This window comes from Podarcis vaucheri (genome assembly GCF_965113315.1).
Source record: "Podarcis vaucheri genome assembly, chromosome: 13".
In the NCBI taxonomy this organism is placed as follows: domain Eukaryota; kingdom Metazoa; phylum Chordata; class Lepidosauria; order Squamata; family Lacertidae; genus Podarcis; species Podarcis vaucheri.
The window spans coordinates 22,363,033-22,379,239 of NC_138751.1; the positions used below are offsets into that span (position 1 = coordinate 22,363,033).

At 43.2% G+C, this 16,207-nt stretch overlaps 1 protein-coding gene across 1 annotated transcript; it reads right to left on the minus strand.

The window, feature by feature from the left end:
• Positions 1-243: 243 nt before the first annotated feature.
• On the minus strand, positions 244-15,959 carry LOC309517366 (serine protease 27-like). Its single transcript, XM_082196575.1, has 6 exons — positions 15,694-15,959; positions 13,706-13,732; positions 9,788-9,950; positions 7,779-8,050; positions 4,395-4,564; positions 244-3,758 (listed from the first exon to the last, which is right to left on the minus strand). Exons 1-6 carry the CDS (start codon positions 15,773-15,775, stop codon positions 3,462-3,464), a joined length of 1,011 nt encoding a protein of 336 aa, XP_082052701.1. The 5' UTR covers positions 15,776-15,959; the 3' UTR covers positions 244-3,461.
• Between the last annotated feature and the right edge of the window lie 248 nt (positions 15,960-16,207).

The following is a 16,207-nucleotide window of genomic DNA, read 5'->3' on the forward strand; positions in this document are numbered from 1 at the left end:
TATATGGGGTGTCAAGAATCTGGTGATAGAGGTGAATGGCTGCTTTGTGCATTCAAGAGCAGAATTAAATATTTATAACATTTCCTAAGAGAGTGCCACAAGACCATTTCTCTCCTAACCCCCTCCCCCCCCTCACACATTTGATACTATCGCCTAATAAAGGCTTGCAGAGCAACATTGCTCAAATTCCTCTCAATTTAAGAGTCGCCTCAGGTCAGAGAGAAGTATTTCTCAATCCAGGTGTCAAGGTTCAAAGAGTTTATTGTGAAGGGAAGGAAAGAGATAGACAAGGAAATGCGGGAGCCCACATACCAGACGGGGCTCCTTTACTCACATGATGGGTGGGGAAGAGGATTCCACCACGGAGTTACGTGAGTGTTACAAAAATATGTCACATGATACACAGTACAAACAATAAATAAAGTCATAAATATATACACTTGGCACCATGCTGGTAAATCAACTTCATGTCATGAAATAAACCAGGCAAGAATGTCTATAGCAGCTGAGATTTTGCATTGGTGAGAACAGCAAAACCCCATGAACAGAGGTAGCGAATGGTAGGTTTGGTGTATCTGATATATATGTTGTTGAAAGGAAGAAAAGGCCCTTGGGTATAGGGCGGTATATAAATTCAATAAATAATAATAATAATAATAATAACTCCTGTGCCCCCCGAACATCCACATCATACATTTGAAGCACTCTTCTATCCCTTTAACAGTCATCATGGCTCCTCCCCCAAAGAATCCTGGGAACTGTAGTTTATTAAGGGTTCTGAGTCCACAGACCTACAGTTCCCAGCACCCATAAGAAACTACAGTTCCCAGGATTCTCAACGACTGGTATAAGAGTGTTTTAAAGGTATGGTGTGGTTGTATGTCGTAACATACTTTTTATTCAGAAGCAAGAAAGAACCGGTTTATCCTGAGTGTGAGGCTAGCTTTCCTCCTCTGCTATATCTTTAGGCAGTATAATTCCCAGAGGGGGATAGTCTGGGCTTTAGACTATCCACCCCCATCTTTTAAGACACCGAGGATCAAACTGCACGTGTTGTTAAGAGATCTGTCCAATTTCTGTGGTTCTCAAAGTTACAGCAACTGTGAAGCCCCCCTAAATTGGATCAAAACCACAGGAGAGATAAGGGGCAACCTTTCCTCCACTCCATATTCCCTGCTCTTTCCAGGAAGAGGTCTGCTCTATACAACACTGTGTTCAAGCATCTCTTGCCTACTTGTCAAGCTTCCCCCATGAAAACCCACCCCTTAAAGTTGAATGAGAGCAAACATCAATTCGGGTTTTCTGTGGATTGACGCTTGCTCTGATTGAGCTTTAAAGAATGGCTTTTCACAGGGAAAGCTCAGGAGCATAAAAATGGTGCTCAGTTTTAAATCGCAGACTGTGCCTGGAAAGAGCAGAGGAAAAGCTAAGTGTGGATAAGCCTAGAGTGTGTGTAGTCCCATCTACGTTTGGCTCTGACTCCCTGCACCCCTTTGACTCTGAGCCTGAAGGCTTTGAAAGATTACCTCGAGGGAATGCAACCTGCAACAGCAAAAGGTTGCCCATCCCTGCTTTAGTAGCTGTGTGACAGGCAGAAATCACATGGTTGACATGAATCATTAGGTTGCTTTTTTTGCTGCTGCATCACATGGTTGACACGAGACAAGCATGTGATGCAGCAGCAAAAGAAGCTAATGCTATTCTGGGCTGCATCAACAGAAGTGTAGTGTCCAGATCAAGGGAGGTAATCGTACCACTCTGTTCTGCCTTGATCAGACCACAACTGGAGTACTGTGTCCAGTTCTGACAGCCAAAATTTAAGAAGGCTATTGACAAGCTAGAATGTGTGCAGAGGAGGACAACCAAGATGATCAAGGATCTGGAAACCAAGCCTTATGAGGAACAGTTGAGGGAGTTGGGTATGTTTAGCTTGGAAAACAGGAGACTGAGAGAAGATATGATAGCCCTCTTTAAATATCTCAAGGGCTGTCACATAGAAGGTGGAGCAAGCTTGTTTTCTCCTGATCTGGTGGGGCATGGATCAATGGCTTCAGGTTACAAGAAAGGAGATTCCAACTAAATATCTGGAAGAACTTTCTGACAGTAAGAGCTGTTTGACAGTGGAACAGACTCTCTCGAAGGTGGTGGACTTTCCTTCTTTGGAGGTTTTTAAGAGAGGTTGGACTCCATCTGTAATGGATTCTCTAGTTGAGATTCCTTCGTTGCATGATTTGGACTAGATGACCCTTAGGGTCACTTCAAGCTCTACAATCTATGATTCTTTGAAATCAACAATAGGTGATATTCTGTCCATTGCATCTCCTCTATGCTAGGAGGAAGGCCCAGCTGCTGATTTCAGCCTGCTTGCTAGCTGCTAGAGGTGATGAACCCTGAGGGAGGGGGCTTTTGCTCAGTGAGATACAACACAGGCATGCAGAAGCTACCTGGTTGGACACCTGGAATTTATTGATAGGGATGGGGAATGTTCCCACCTGAAACCCTGGAGAGCTGCTGCCAGCCAGTCAGTAATGAGATAGATGGACCTGACTTGGTATAAAGGCACTTCTTGCACTGACCGGCTAAATGACAGAAACCCTATGACCTTTTCCTGGAGCTTAAGACAGATCTGAGCATGGATACGAACATAAGAAGAGTCAGCTATCTTAGGCCAATGGCCCACCTAGTTCAGAAGAAGAAGATCAAAAGAACCGTTCTTGGGAACTGGAATCCCGCCTGCATATCCTCACATTTTAAGGAGAGAGGCCTCTGATAGCCACAAGAGCAGAGCCACTTCCAGATTTGAGGGGTCCCCAGGCAAAATGCCTTCTGATGGGCCCCTGACAACCCTACAACAAGCTTAGTAATGGAGGGCAGCAGCAGTAGTGTGAACTGTGGTGAGTGGACCACAATTGTAACTACCCACATTGTCCCAATGGAGCACCACTCCATAGGCAGTTTAAGCCAGCAGCTTCCCAGATAGTTTTTTTTGTAAGCCTGAGCCTGGGTTGAAGGAGGACCAACAGGGCCACAACATGTTTTAGCATGGATATGGCTGAGGATGCCAACTGAGTACTATCGCTGGGCATGCTCAGTGGCTGAGAAAAAAATATCCAGGTGTTAATCTTTCTGCTCCAATCCCTTGCAGCAAAACTTGTTTCTGGAGTGGAGGACTGAGTCCATGAAGAAAAACGTGAAATAAATTTCAGAAATGGTAATGGGGATGGGATATCCCCTTAATTTCTGAATGCCCACAAATTTCTGTACCAGAAAGGCCAAGAAGGACTGCTTTAGCCGACAGTCACTTCTTAAAACCATACAGCAGCAGAGCTTGAAGTCTCCTTGACTTCACTGTCAAGAACACTGGCAGTTCTGATGATCTCCATCCTCTTCCAAACTAAGCCTGCAGGATTAGCACAAAGGTCTCCCCAGGAAAAAGGGGCTGCCTTCCTTTTCCAGAGAGTCTACTCAGAAGATAGTAGCAAAACGACAGTGGCTATGATGATGGAGATGAAGCTAAGACTTCCAGCTGATGCTCCATTGATGGTGCTTCTGTTGTTCACTGTTGACCCATGGCCCTTGGTTTCCACACTGGTGAAAGTCAGCTCTGGTATCAGGCTGTGGATCCATGACTGATAGGATGTGACACGGGCATAAACACCAGGGCGATTCTTCTGTGCACACCCTTCTCCCCAGCTCACCACGCCTGCGAGGAGCCAGGAGTCCCCCATTCGGCAGGCTAGTGGTCCTCCTGAATCACCCTGTGCAGAGAAAACCCAAATAGATTATGGGAAATGCAGGCACAGGCAGTGGGCAGAGCAAGCCAATTGGCACCTGGGGCGGCGCGCGTGCCCTGCGCCAAGGGCCAGGGCCAGCCGCCCACGGGGCAGGGCAAGCCAGGGCAGGACACTCCACAGGGCCTCCAAGGAGTCTGCCTGCCTCCTCCCATTCAGCCACTCTACAGCTGAGGCGGAGGCAGTGGGTAGGGCAGCACGGAGCCTGTGGGTACCCAAGCCATTGTGTCACTCACAGGAGAGATGCGTGGCTCGGGTGCACTGCAGGCTCTGCGGTGAGTGCCGCCACGCATTTTGTCACCCCCCTCAGTGGTGACACCTGGGGCGGACCACCCCCACTGCATCCCTCTTCCACCGCCTCTGGGCACAGGGAAGGGAAGCTGATGCCCAAGAGCTATGGCAAGGGCAGTAGCTCAGTAGCAGAGCATCTGCTTTGCATTTGGAAGGTCCCAAGTTTAATGTCTAGCAGATTCAGGTAGGACTGGGAGGGAGTCTTATCTGAAACACTGGCAAGCTGCTGCCTCTCAGTGCAGGTGAGATTGAACTAGATGGACTAAAGATCTGGATGTACTAATAATGAACTAAAACTGATCTGGGTCTCACCTGGCAGGCATCCCGATGTCCAGCAGCAAAGCCAGCACATATCATGTCATTTTTAATGTCCTTTGTGAGTTTGAGCTCTCCGGAGTCTTGGTGATAGAGGGCATTGCATGTGTTTGTGCTGATTATGGGGACCTCTATCTTTTGGAGTATATCAGAGGTTCGCTGTTTGTCTGAAACAGGAGCAAGATAAGAGAATCAGTGCCATTGTATAATGAAACATTAAAATGGTGATGCTCTGCAACCAAAGGGATTTCATTTCTGTCTCCCTGGAGTTATTGGAACAGACTGGGAATGATTGCAGACTGCATTCTTTGCAAATCCCTGTGCATGGACCAGGTCTTTGCTACCTACCAGATTTTGCATGTCACAGAATGGTCACTGCATTTATCAGAAATTTAGAGCTATGCAGATTGCAGATTTAAGTTTCAAAAGACTATATATAAAAATATATATCCGCTTGAACATGTATTTTGAGAGAAGATACACTTTATAAATCCATTTTTTAAGAGGATTTCATAAAACAAACAAATTCAAGTACAAAATGGAATGATGGTTAAAATTATGTGAGTGACAGGTTCTAGACATATATCCCTGTTTGTATAATTGGCTTACAAGTTGTCACACATCACCCAAAAGATTTCAAAGAGAGACTCCTTTGTTAGCTGCAATTTATTTGCAGACCCGACACTAACAGACTTTGGATTCAATAGGGGATTAGGAATGGCTCACTCACCACAAAAGGTAATTGTCCCTGTTTAGGCATTAATGTACATTATTCATCTTGCTTGGCCAATTCATCACCAGTTGGGAGCGTGTCACACCCACTCTTTTTCCTCTTTTGATGGGATCTCATTTTCATTTTTCTTGGCATACGATTGTGGCACACCTGTCTCTTAGATTGCTCAGCTTTCGGGCCTCGCTTTCTAAAGACATTCTGACACTCTATCATCTTTCTATCATCTATCATCTATCTATCTATCATCTATCTATCTATCTATCTATCTATCTATCATCTCTATCTATCATCATCTATCTATCTATCTATCATCTCTATCTATCATCTATCTATATCTATCTATCTCTATCATCTATCATCTATCTATCTATCATCTATCTATCTATCTATCTATCTATCTATCTATCTATCATCTATCATCTATCTATCTATCATCTATTATCTATCTATCTATCTATCTATCTATCTATCTATCTATCTATCTATCTATCATCATCTATCTATCTATCTATCTATCTATCTATCTATCTATCATCTATCTATCATCTATCTATCTATCTATATCTATCTATCATCTATATCTATCTATCATCTATCTATCTATCATCTATCATCTATCTATCTATCATCTATCTATCTATCTATCTATCTATCTATCTATCTATCTATCTATCTATATCTATCTATCATCTATCTATCTATCATCTATCTATCATCTGTCTGTCTGTCTGTCTGTCTGTCTGTCTGTCTATATCTATCTATCATCTATCACCTATCCACTCACACCTTGAGGGTCCCACACCATGCATCTAATGAAGAAGGCATGTGAAAGCTTCTGGACCCATAGATGTGCTAAGATGGAATCCTATTCACACACTTGCCAGGGCATAAGTCACATTGAGCTACATGATTTTTTTCTTCTGAACAGACTCATTGCATTGTTCATGTTTAAGGTGCCATTTGGTTCATTGTTTTTAATGAGAACTTATATTCTGTTGTTGGGAGCTAGACCATTAGGGTAGAGATTACATTCCCTGGCTTTCACCCTAATGGATTTCTATTTTGTATCTATATTATCTTACAATTCATCTTTTGTAAGTTGCTATTCCCATTATACAATAGTGGTAGTAACAGTAACAATAATTAAAAAACAGTAGTAGTGGTAGTTTATTAATGCTTGGGCCATAGGCCATTCACATATAAGATAAATAGGTACAATACAAAAACCAATAGTATAAAATACTGCATAAAATCACATTGCTACCTAGCAATGATAAAAATTGCAAATATTTTATAGGTGATATAAAATATTTTTTTGATTATAGAATGCTCTTATGAACTAAGCTGGAATTATCTCTAGTTTGTTTCCCTTTTTGTCTTTCTCTTATTTTGGGGAAGCCTTTGTACTATGCTGCACAAATGAAAGCCCACTTGTGTTATGGCAGCCATAACTGTGTGCTTCTCTCCCCACTGCCCTTGGAACCAGGCATTCAGGAGGAAAAAATGGTTGCTACCAACCAAACTTTTTAAATAGCTTGACAACTTCTCTCCTTGCCTCTACCACTGGGCACAACTTAATTTGCCTTTAAGAGCTGTATAAATAAACAGAAATCCAGCAAGTAGAGCATTTCCTGACCTGCAGATGCTGCTACAGCTGGATTTCTTCACTTGCAGGACTTCTGCCTGTCACAAAACTGTTAGAGACACAGTAGCCAAAAATTACAAACTCCAGACTAGTCCTGCTGCCTTGTGTCTGTGAACTGCTATTGTTAGGGATTAACTGGAGAAATCAGAGAGAGAGAGAGAGAGAGAGAGAGAGAGAGAGAGAGAGAGAGAGAGAAAAGCTGGAGCATTATAGACTCAGGCGTGCAGAGCTAAGGTCTCTCACTCCCTACCATAAAGTATATATTGGTTTCATAACACTAGAACTGCCAGGTCTTCTTCCAGAAGGATCTTGGGAATTGGAGTTTGGTGAAGGGTGATGATTCTCTGTTAAAGATTCTTAATTCCTCCCACACCCAGAATTACAATTCCCAGAACTCCAAAGAAAGAGGGAATGGCTGTTAAACCACTTACAGTCTGTAGCATAAATTCCCCTCTAATGCAGCCTTCTCCAGCCTGGTACCTTCCAGATGTTTTAGACTACTGTTCCTATAATTTCCTCACCATTGGCCATGCTGGGGTGGCTGATAGGAGTTATCCCCAGTTTGTTTCAGCAGAGGGAGTCGATCTGCTAAACGGCCTCAGTCGAGTATACCTGAAGGAGCGTCTCCACCTCCATCATTCTTCCCAGACACTGAGGGCCTTCTGGCGGTTCCCTCCCTGTGATAAGCCAGGTTACAGGGAGCCTTCTCGGTAGTGGCACCCACCCTGTGGAACTCCCTCCCACCAGATGTCAAGGAGAAAAATAACTACCAAACTTTTAGAAAACATCTGAAGGCAGCCCTGTTTAGGGAAGCTTTTAATGTTTAATAGGTTATTGTATTTTAGTGTTTTGTTGGAAGCCGCCCAGAGTGGCTGGGGAAACCTAGCTAGATGGGCAGGGTATAAATAAATTATTATTATTATTATTATTGTTGTTGTTGTTGTTGTTGTTGTTGTTGTTGTTATCATCAATCATCATCATCATCTCTCTCTTTTGAACCTACCTCTGCCTTGCACATCTCCCCAACCCGTGACCCAACACATGTGTCCTGGGGGGAAGACGACATCAGAATCAGGGACACAGATGGGGACGATCCATTGAGAGAAATTCACTGGCTTGTCCAGCTGCAGCAGAGCAATGTCTCCGGATTTCACATCCCCCTCATATGTAGGATTGAGGATGATACGTTTCACAGCGGTGGTGATGGAATGGGGACCAGGACTGGAGAGTTTCAGTACTCCGAGCATTACTGTGAAGTTGGAAGGGGTGCTGAGCCTAGAGAGACACAATGGGGTTGAGGAGACAGAGAGAATGTCAGTGAATTCTTATCCTTAGGGTGAAGTGGATGGAACAGGTTAAGGAGTTGGGTTGTGTGAAACAAATCCAAACATTTCCCATTTTTAGTTTGCACCCCCAATTAAAAATAAGTTCAATTTGATTTTTATCAGTTGATCTTTCAGGATTATCTCTAGATAAATAAAACTATTAAGTAAACATTCAAAATAATGCTGTTATTTTAAAATAATGATTTAAAATAATTTTAAAAATCAGATAAACTCTATTCAAAAACTAGTTAAATAAGAAAGTTTTAGCCTGGTGCTGAAAGCTTTTCAAACTCGTTGGCAGGCAAGCAGCCCAGAGAGGCATATTCCAGAACCAGGGAGCCACCAATGAAAAGGCTCATTTTCCAATCACCATCCTCCAACGTTCTGAGGGTGGGGGCACCCAGTGAAGGGCATCCAAGACACATCTTGGAGTATGGGCTGATTCCAGTGGAAGGATGTAGCACTTCGGTTCTTTTCGTTGCAAGCTCCATCAATAGCCCTTCAATTACTGTTGGGTTTAGAGATTTGGGGAGAAAAAAAACACCACCAATGTGTAAAATGGTGGTGTAAAACCTCAGGCTTTGTGGAGGGTGGGGCTACTTTCACTGGCTTTCCTTCAGTGCTTTTGCATGGCTGGAATGTGAATCATGAAACTCTCACTTGCCTGGATGGACAACAGGGAGATGTGTCTATATGCATATAGGTAAAGGGACCCCTGACCATTAGGTCCAGTAGTGACCGACTCTGGGGTTGCGGCGCTCATCTCGCTTTATTGGCCGAGGGAGCTGGTGTACAGCTTCCGGGTCATGTGGCCAGCATGACTAAGCCGCTTCTGGCGAACCAGAGCTGTGCACGGAAATGCCGTTTACCTTCCCGCCAGAGCGGTACCTATTTATCTACTTTCACTTTGATGTGCTTTCGAACTGCTAGGTTGGCAGGAGCAGGGACCGAGCAATGGGAGCTCACCCCGTCACGGGGATTTGGACTGCCAACCTTCTGATCGGCAAGTCCTAGGCTCTGTGGTTTAACCCTCAGCGCCACCCGCGTCCCTCTATATGCATACAGAAGCCTCCATCTTCAGTGTGGCTGCAATGCAGCCTAGCGTATAATGGTAAGAAGCACAGCCTTTGCCTTGCATACTTTTGCCTCTGCTCCTCTCCCCGCTGACATGTGTCCCACCGCAGGAGATTGTCCATGAGAGTATGAGGCCCTCAGACTGGTTCACCATCCCTGCTGTAAAGCACTGGGCTGGTCTAGCCCAAGTTAGAAACTTATATAGTACTGGAATCAGTGGGCATTTTTGGACTCAGTGCTGTCCACCAGTGCTGTCTACAGCTGTGCACAAGCCATTGACCAGCGCATGTAGCTTAAGTTCTTCATTTTGTTCCAAACAAGCCATTATCTGAAGGTTCATTCTTGGCTTCCTGCTTGCTGTTCTGCATCTATTTTCACACAGCTTTCGCTGAAATCGACGCATTGAAGCCAATGTAGACAAAAAAAACCCAACCAACTGAATTAGGCCAGTTATGATAAACATTATTGTCCTGAGAAATCTGTGAGCATGAAGAGAGGCCCTTAAAAATGAATATTTCAACATTCAGCATTGAAAGCCGACTTTGTAAAATGTGTGTGAAATCTAATTTCAGTGATACTTGAGGGATGGATGGGATTGGAAAGGCATACTTACAGTTTAAAACAATGTGAGGCTGTGATGACCCACTGATCAGTGATGAGGGACCCTCCGCAGTGGTACGCTCCATCCAACCTTATGCTGACCTGCCAAGGCCATTCTCCATCCTGCGAGTCTTTCCCCCCTATGATCCGGTTTAGGATTCCCTGTTTTCCACATACTGAGGAAGATATCATTATTAGGACAGGTCTCTCAATGGCTATTAAGCATAATTGTTAAACAGAACTTCTGTGTTCTAATGCAGCAGACCAGTATATATGGCACACCAGTTACTAGTATAACTGTGCACCAGTTGCTAGGGGACAAGGCAACACAGGATGCTTCTATGGTCCTGAATGCATCTACTTGGCCACTGTAGGTTGTGGTGTAGCTCAGGGAACCAGCCAGTTTGCCATGCCCCTTTTCAGGCTACTCCATTCCATCTTCTTTTCCCTAAGTTTTCCACCCATCCCCACACAGTGGACATACCATTCTGTAGCCATTGAGCATGTCCAGTCCTTATTATAATATTTTTTCCAGCCCTTCAGTTCCTCCTCCCATATATATATATATATATATATATATATATATATATATATATGCTTTCGTAGATTTTCACGGGTACAGGAATGCAGGTTTTGGTGTCTTCGGGTGTCTTCCCGTGTAAGAGTCGGGGTGTCTGGGCGACGTTTCGACGAGGTCTCACTCGTCATCTTCAGGCTGGTGCTTTCGGCTTCTTGTTACTGGAACAGAGCAGAATCTGGTGTTTGAGTTCCTATAAATACTGTTGAGGGGTGTGGTGTATAGCCTCCAACGTTCTGGGCAGAGAGGAAGTTCCTAGATTAGTGTGCCTTTTCTTCTTTTGTTCCTTAATTACTTGGGGGATATCTTGAGTGATTTCATGAGTGATATTCTGAATACCACTGGGTGGGTCATTAAGTGTAGATTAGTTGCTAAAGCTTTCGTGTCTTGACCTCTTGAGCTTGTGAAGAGTTTTTCTGAGAAGATGGCTGTGCTGCATTTAGTTGTGCTCTGGCTTGGCTTCGTGTATAGGGGCGAGCTGTGATTTTGTGCCTTGTGCCAGCCAGATCTGTGTAGGGATTGCAGGGGGGTGCAGCATCCGGAGGTGCCACTATAGTTTGGCTACTGGATGGAGTCTGTAATATGTCTGTGGAGAGGGTCTGGGTTTGGGTCTGGTGTGGTTGATTGGTGACGGCGTTCTGTGTGCCTCTGGTTCTGGTGTCGGTTTTTGTGGGGAGGGCTAATTTCCAGATGTCTGGCAGGCGGGACGTGTCGTCACGCTTGTTCATGTTGTGAGGGTGTTTCTCTATCTCGATGGCTTCCATGATTATTCTCTTGTGGTGATGTTCCATGTTAAAGAGCAATTTGGAATCTGCAAAATTAATTTCGTGTCCTGTTTCTTTCATGTGTTGGAAAAGAGAGGAAGTTTTTTCTTCTTTTTTGACGGCATTCTTGTGTTCTGCGATACGTGCATTTATTCGTCTGTTTGTTTGTCCAATGTACGTGGCTGGGCAGACTTTGCAGGGTATTTCATAGACCCCTTGGTTTTCCAGCTGGATTTTGTCTTTTGGGTTTCTGAGGATATTGGCTATTTTTTGGTTGGTGCAGAAGGCTGTTTTGATATTGTGTTTATGGAGGATTTTGCTAATTTTGTCTGTAGTGCCCTTGATATAAGGAAGGAGGGCCATGCCATTGTTTTCTTCTGTGTCTTGGTTTTTGGGGGGTGTTTCTTTTTGGATTAGCTTCGTAACCCTGTTTTTCTGGTATCCATTGGCGATTAACACATTTGAGAGATTCTGTAACTCAGTTTTTCCTAGGACACACTATCTACACCAACCACACACCAACCACACACCAACCGCTACTTACATGCACAATCACACCACCACCCTGCACAAATAAACTCCGTAGCCAAGACTCTCATCTCCAGAACCAAACGCCTGGCTGACAAAGACCACTTGACAACTGAGTTACAGAATCTCTCAAATGTGTTAATCGCCAATGGATACCAGAAAAACAGGGTTACGAAGCTAATCCAAAAAGAAACACCCCCCAAAAACCAAGACACAGAAGAAAACAATGGCATGGCCCTCCTTCCTTATATCAAGGGCACTACAGACAAAATTAGCAAAATCCTCCATAAACACAATATCAAAACAGCCTTCTGCACCAACCAAAAAATAGCCAATATCCTCAGAAACCCAAAAGACAAAATCCAGCTGGAAAACCAAGGGGTCTATGAAATACCCTGCAAAGTCTGCCCAGCCACGTACATTGGACAAACAAACAGACGAATAAATGCACGTATCGCAGAACACAAGAATGCCGTCAAAAAAGAAGAAAAAACTTCCTCTCTTTTCCAACACATGAAAGAAACAGGACACGAAATTAATTTTGCAGATTCCAAATTGCTCTTTAACATGGAACATCACCACAAGAGAATAATCATGGAAGCCATCGAGATAGAGAAACACCCTCACAACATGAACAAGCGTGACGACACGTCCCGCCTGCCAGACATCTGGAAATTAGCCCTCCCCACAAAAACCGACACCAGAACCAGAGGCACACAGAACGCCGTCACCAATCAACCACACCAGACCCAAACCCAGACCCTCTCCACAGACATATTACAGACTCCATCCAGTAGCCAAACTATAGTGGCACCTCCGGATGCTGCACCCCCCTGCAATCCCTACACAGATCTGGCTGGCACAAGGCACAAAATCACAGCTCGCCCCTATACACGAAGCCAAGCCAGAGCACAACTAAATGCAGCACAGCCATCTTCTCAGAAAAACTCTTCACAAGCTCAAGAGGTCAAGACACGAAAGCTTTAGCAACTAATCTACACTTAATGACCCACCCAGTGGTATTCAGAATATCACTCATGAAATCACTCAAGATATCCCCCAAGTAATTAAGGAACAAAAGAAGAAAAGGCACACTAATCTAGGAACTTCCTCTCTGCCCAGAACGTTGGAGGCTATACACCACACCCCTCAACAGTATTTATAGGAACTCAAACACCAGATTCTGCTCTGTTCCAGTAACAAGAAGCCGAAAGCACCAGCCTGAAGATGACGAGTGAGACCTCGTCGAAACGTCGCCCAGACACCCCGACTCTTACACGGGAAGACACCCGAAGACACCAAAACCTGCATATAAGAAAAGGCACACTAATCTAGGAACTTCCTCTCTGCCCAGAACGTTGGAGGCTATACACCACACCCCTCAACAGTATTTATAGGAACTCAAACACCAGATTCTGCTCTGTTCCAGTAACAAGAAGCCGAAAGCACCAGCCTGAAGATGACGAGTGAGACCTCGTCGAAACGTCGCACAGACACCCCGACTCTTACACGGGAAGACACCCGAAGACACCAAAACCTGCATTCCTGTACCCGTGAAAATCTACGAAAGCATATATATATATATATATATATTACTTCTGCAAACCATGGAATTCCCCCAAACTTGCCAATATCACCCACTTGACAGTCACATTCTGGCACCATAAAGGATGGCCCTCAGAGAATCAGGCTATGTGCACATCATACATTTAAAGTATCCGTCCTTGTAAGAGCAGCAATTCCCAGTACCCTTAATTAACTACACTTCTCAGGTTTCTTGGGTAGGGAATGTGCTCTAAATGTGTGGCGTGTATGCAGCCTGTGTCTCATGTTCATCTATAGGGTGATATTGCAGTTTTAGGGTGCATGTCCTTGTGAGCCAAGCCACTAGTACTAGTCTAATTGGTTAGTGTTATAGCAGCCACGATCCACAGGGCTCTGTGACCAAGACCACCCTTCTCCACAGGGATTCCTTATCTCTAAACATTTTAATTGAATAATTTTCCTAATTAAAAACTCATCGGCTTCAAGCACAATAAAAGCATATAGAAACAGTACTCACTTCTGCTTGCATAACTTGGGTTGGCATCTGAAAAGAAAAGAAAAAGGGGTCAAAACAAAATCAATGCAGAAATCCTTGGGCTTGCAGATCTGTGTTGTTGGATACTGCCCGTTATCTTGAAATGACTTGCCAGATGGTTATATTAAATGTAAATATTGTGGCTGAGAGCTATACATTCATCCCCCATGACTAAAAATGTTGTTTTGGGTTCAGAACTAGCCTGCGTTGGGCATTGTAATTGTTGCAACTAAGATGTTCCTTCCTTGATTCTGCCAATGCAATTAAGGAACCAGCCAAATACTCAAAACATGGCTCATCTTCCTGACTTTCAAGTCCCTTCTGTTCATGGTGAGAATGAAGTGAAAAAAGACAAGACAGGCATTTAATCATCACATTAATTTATATCAACACAGGAAATTGCTTTATCCTAAGTCAGGAACCTGGGGCATTTTGCAATCAAAACACATGCTCTGCCACTGAGCTACAGCCCTTCAGACTATATACTGACAAGTATATTTTTAAAAAAATACTTCATTTTTTAAAAATAATATTTAATTAGGTTTTATCAATAGAAAAGTTCAGAAAAATACAAAAACAGAAAAATACAAAATTACAAAATACAAAAAATACAAACATTAAACACAAAAAAGAAGAAGAAAAAACACATATAAAAGAAAACAAAAACTCCCTCTTTCTTTATTTCTCATCTTTAGTTAACTTATTTTCCTGACTTCCTCACGTCTCCCTTTTTTGTATCCCTTTTTAAAAATTGGTCCAGCAAATTCATGTCCTATTAGTTTATCTATTATCAATTCCCATCTTACATTTTACCTTGTTGCTAGAACCCCTTCAATTCATTTCATTTTTTAAAAAATACTTCAAAATAAATTGCTTTAAGAATGAGCAGTTGATTACACTTGTCATTAGTTCTATCTTCTTCTTTTTTTTTTTTGAAAATTCTAACGTAACCATCTCCTATTTGGGTTGAAAATATAGCCTACTTGTAAGACCTTGGAACTGGGCCCTCTAGAAACTCAGATTCAAGATGACTAATTTTCACTAAAGCAGTTAAGGTCTTGCAAAGTCTGCTTGCCACACATCGATCAGCACCAACTGGCAGCTCTGGTTTGGTAAATGATAACTTGACTTCAAGACGTATTGTAAACATTTACACCCCTAGATACCGCCACTAACAGCTTACAATACCCTAAGCCAATAAAATCATTAAACAAACTAAAACGTTATAAGTAAAGCTTAAAAGCAAAGACATATAGAAATAAAAACTTCGATTTTGTAATTAAACCCCACTAAAATTCAGATAAAGTAAGGCACTTTTTTCTGCCCACCTAAAAGTCATCTGGGTGGGACTAATCTAACTTTTCTTGGGAGTGAATGCCGTAACCAGGATCCTTCCAAAGAGAAGACTGTCTCAAGTTCCTATTAGCCAAGTCTCTTTAGGTGGTGAGATAGAAAAAATGAACTTTGATGATAATTGTAACCCTTGGGCAGGCTCATACAGGAAGAAACAGTCTTTTGGATAATCTGGTCCTAAACCATTTATGACTTTATAAATGATGGCCTAGGCCTTGCAAACTTGACTTGGTTTGCTTTGTTCTGGAAAACTTAGCTCAAACAAAGCATATCTTAATTTCAATTGATTGAGTTTAAAAGAAATTAAGGAATGCATATCCTATTGTCCAATGACCAGGCTGATCCAATGTGGGGAAGTCCTCTCATTCTTCAGGGTGGAATACAAAGGGCCAACAAGCCAAGTGAGGCTCATTCTTACAGTCTTTCACAATGCAATTCACCACCTATCACACAGTTTTTAAGTCGGTCCCCAGGACAGGCATTGGTGGTAGGCCCTCCTGCTGAGGCGCTGATCATCTTCCTCAGATTACTGTGTGGTGATGTGGGGTGGGGGGGTCCAGTGTGCCCCCTACTGGTGGTGTGGAATATTAACTCATGCAGAAAAATGTTCCACTTACCCATCAACACCTGCAGAAGCATCAGTACCGTCAATCCCATTAACCTTCTTTTCCCCCCTGGCACTTGTCCTTGATGCCCCATATTGCTACAGCTTTCTTCTTCTTCTTCTTCTTCTTCTTCTTCTTCTTCTTCTTCTTCTTCTTCTTCTTCTGCTTCTGCTTCTGCTTCTGCTTCTGCTTCTGCTTCTGCCTTTTTAAATTGATTGTAGGTAAGCAGAGGTAGAATAATGCACTATTTCAAGAAGGAGCATCTGAGACACACTTTACTATTTACATGGTGCAAGCTTTGGGTGCTTATATATGGCATCCCAGGAGGGCGTATTCACACTGGGAAAGCTGCCAGATATGGGAGTTTGTCAGCTGGGAATGTTACGAAACCTGTTGGGTAAATGCTGCTTGATGCTTCTCACCTGCCTCCTTCCTTCCAAATGTCTTCATTTCCCTGTTTCTAACTCTATTGTATATCCATTTCCCTGTTTCTCATGACTGCTATGTAGCCTTTCTACCAGAATCC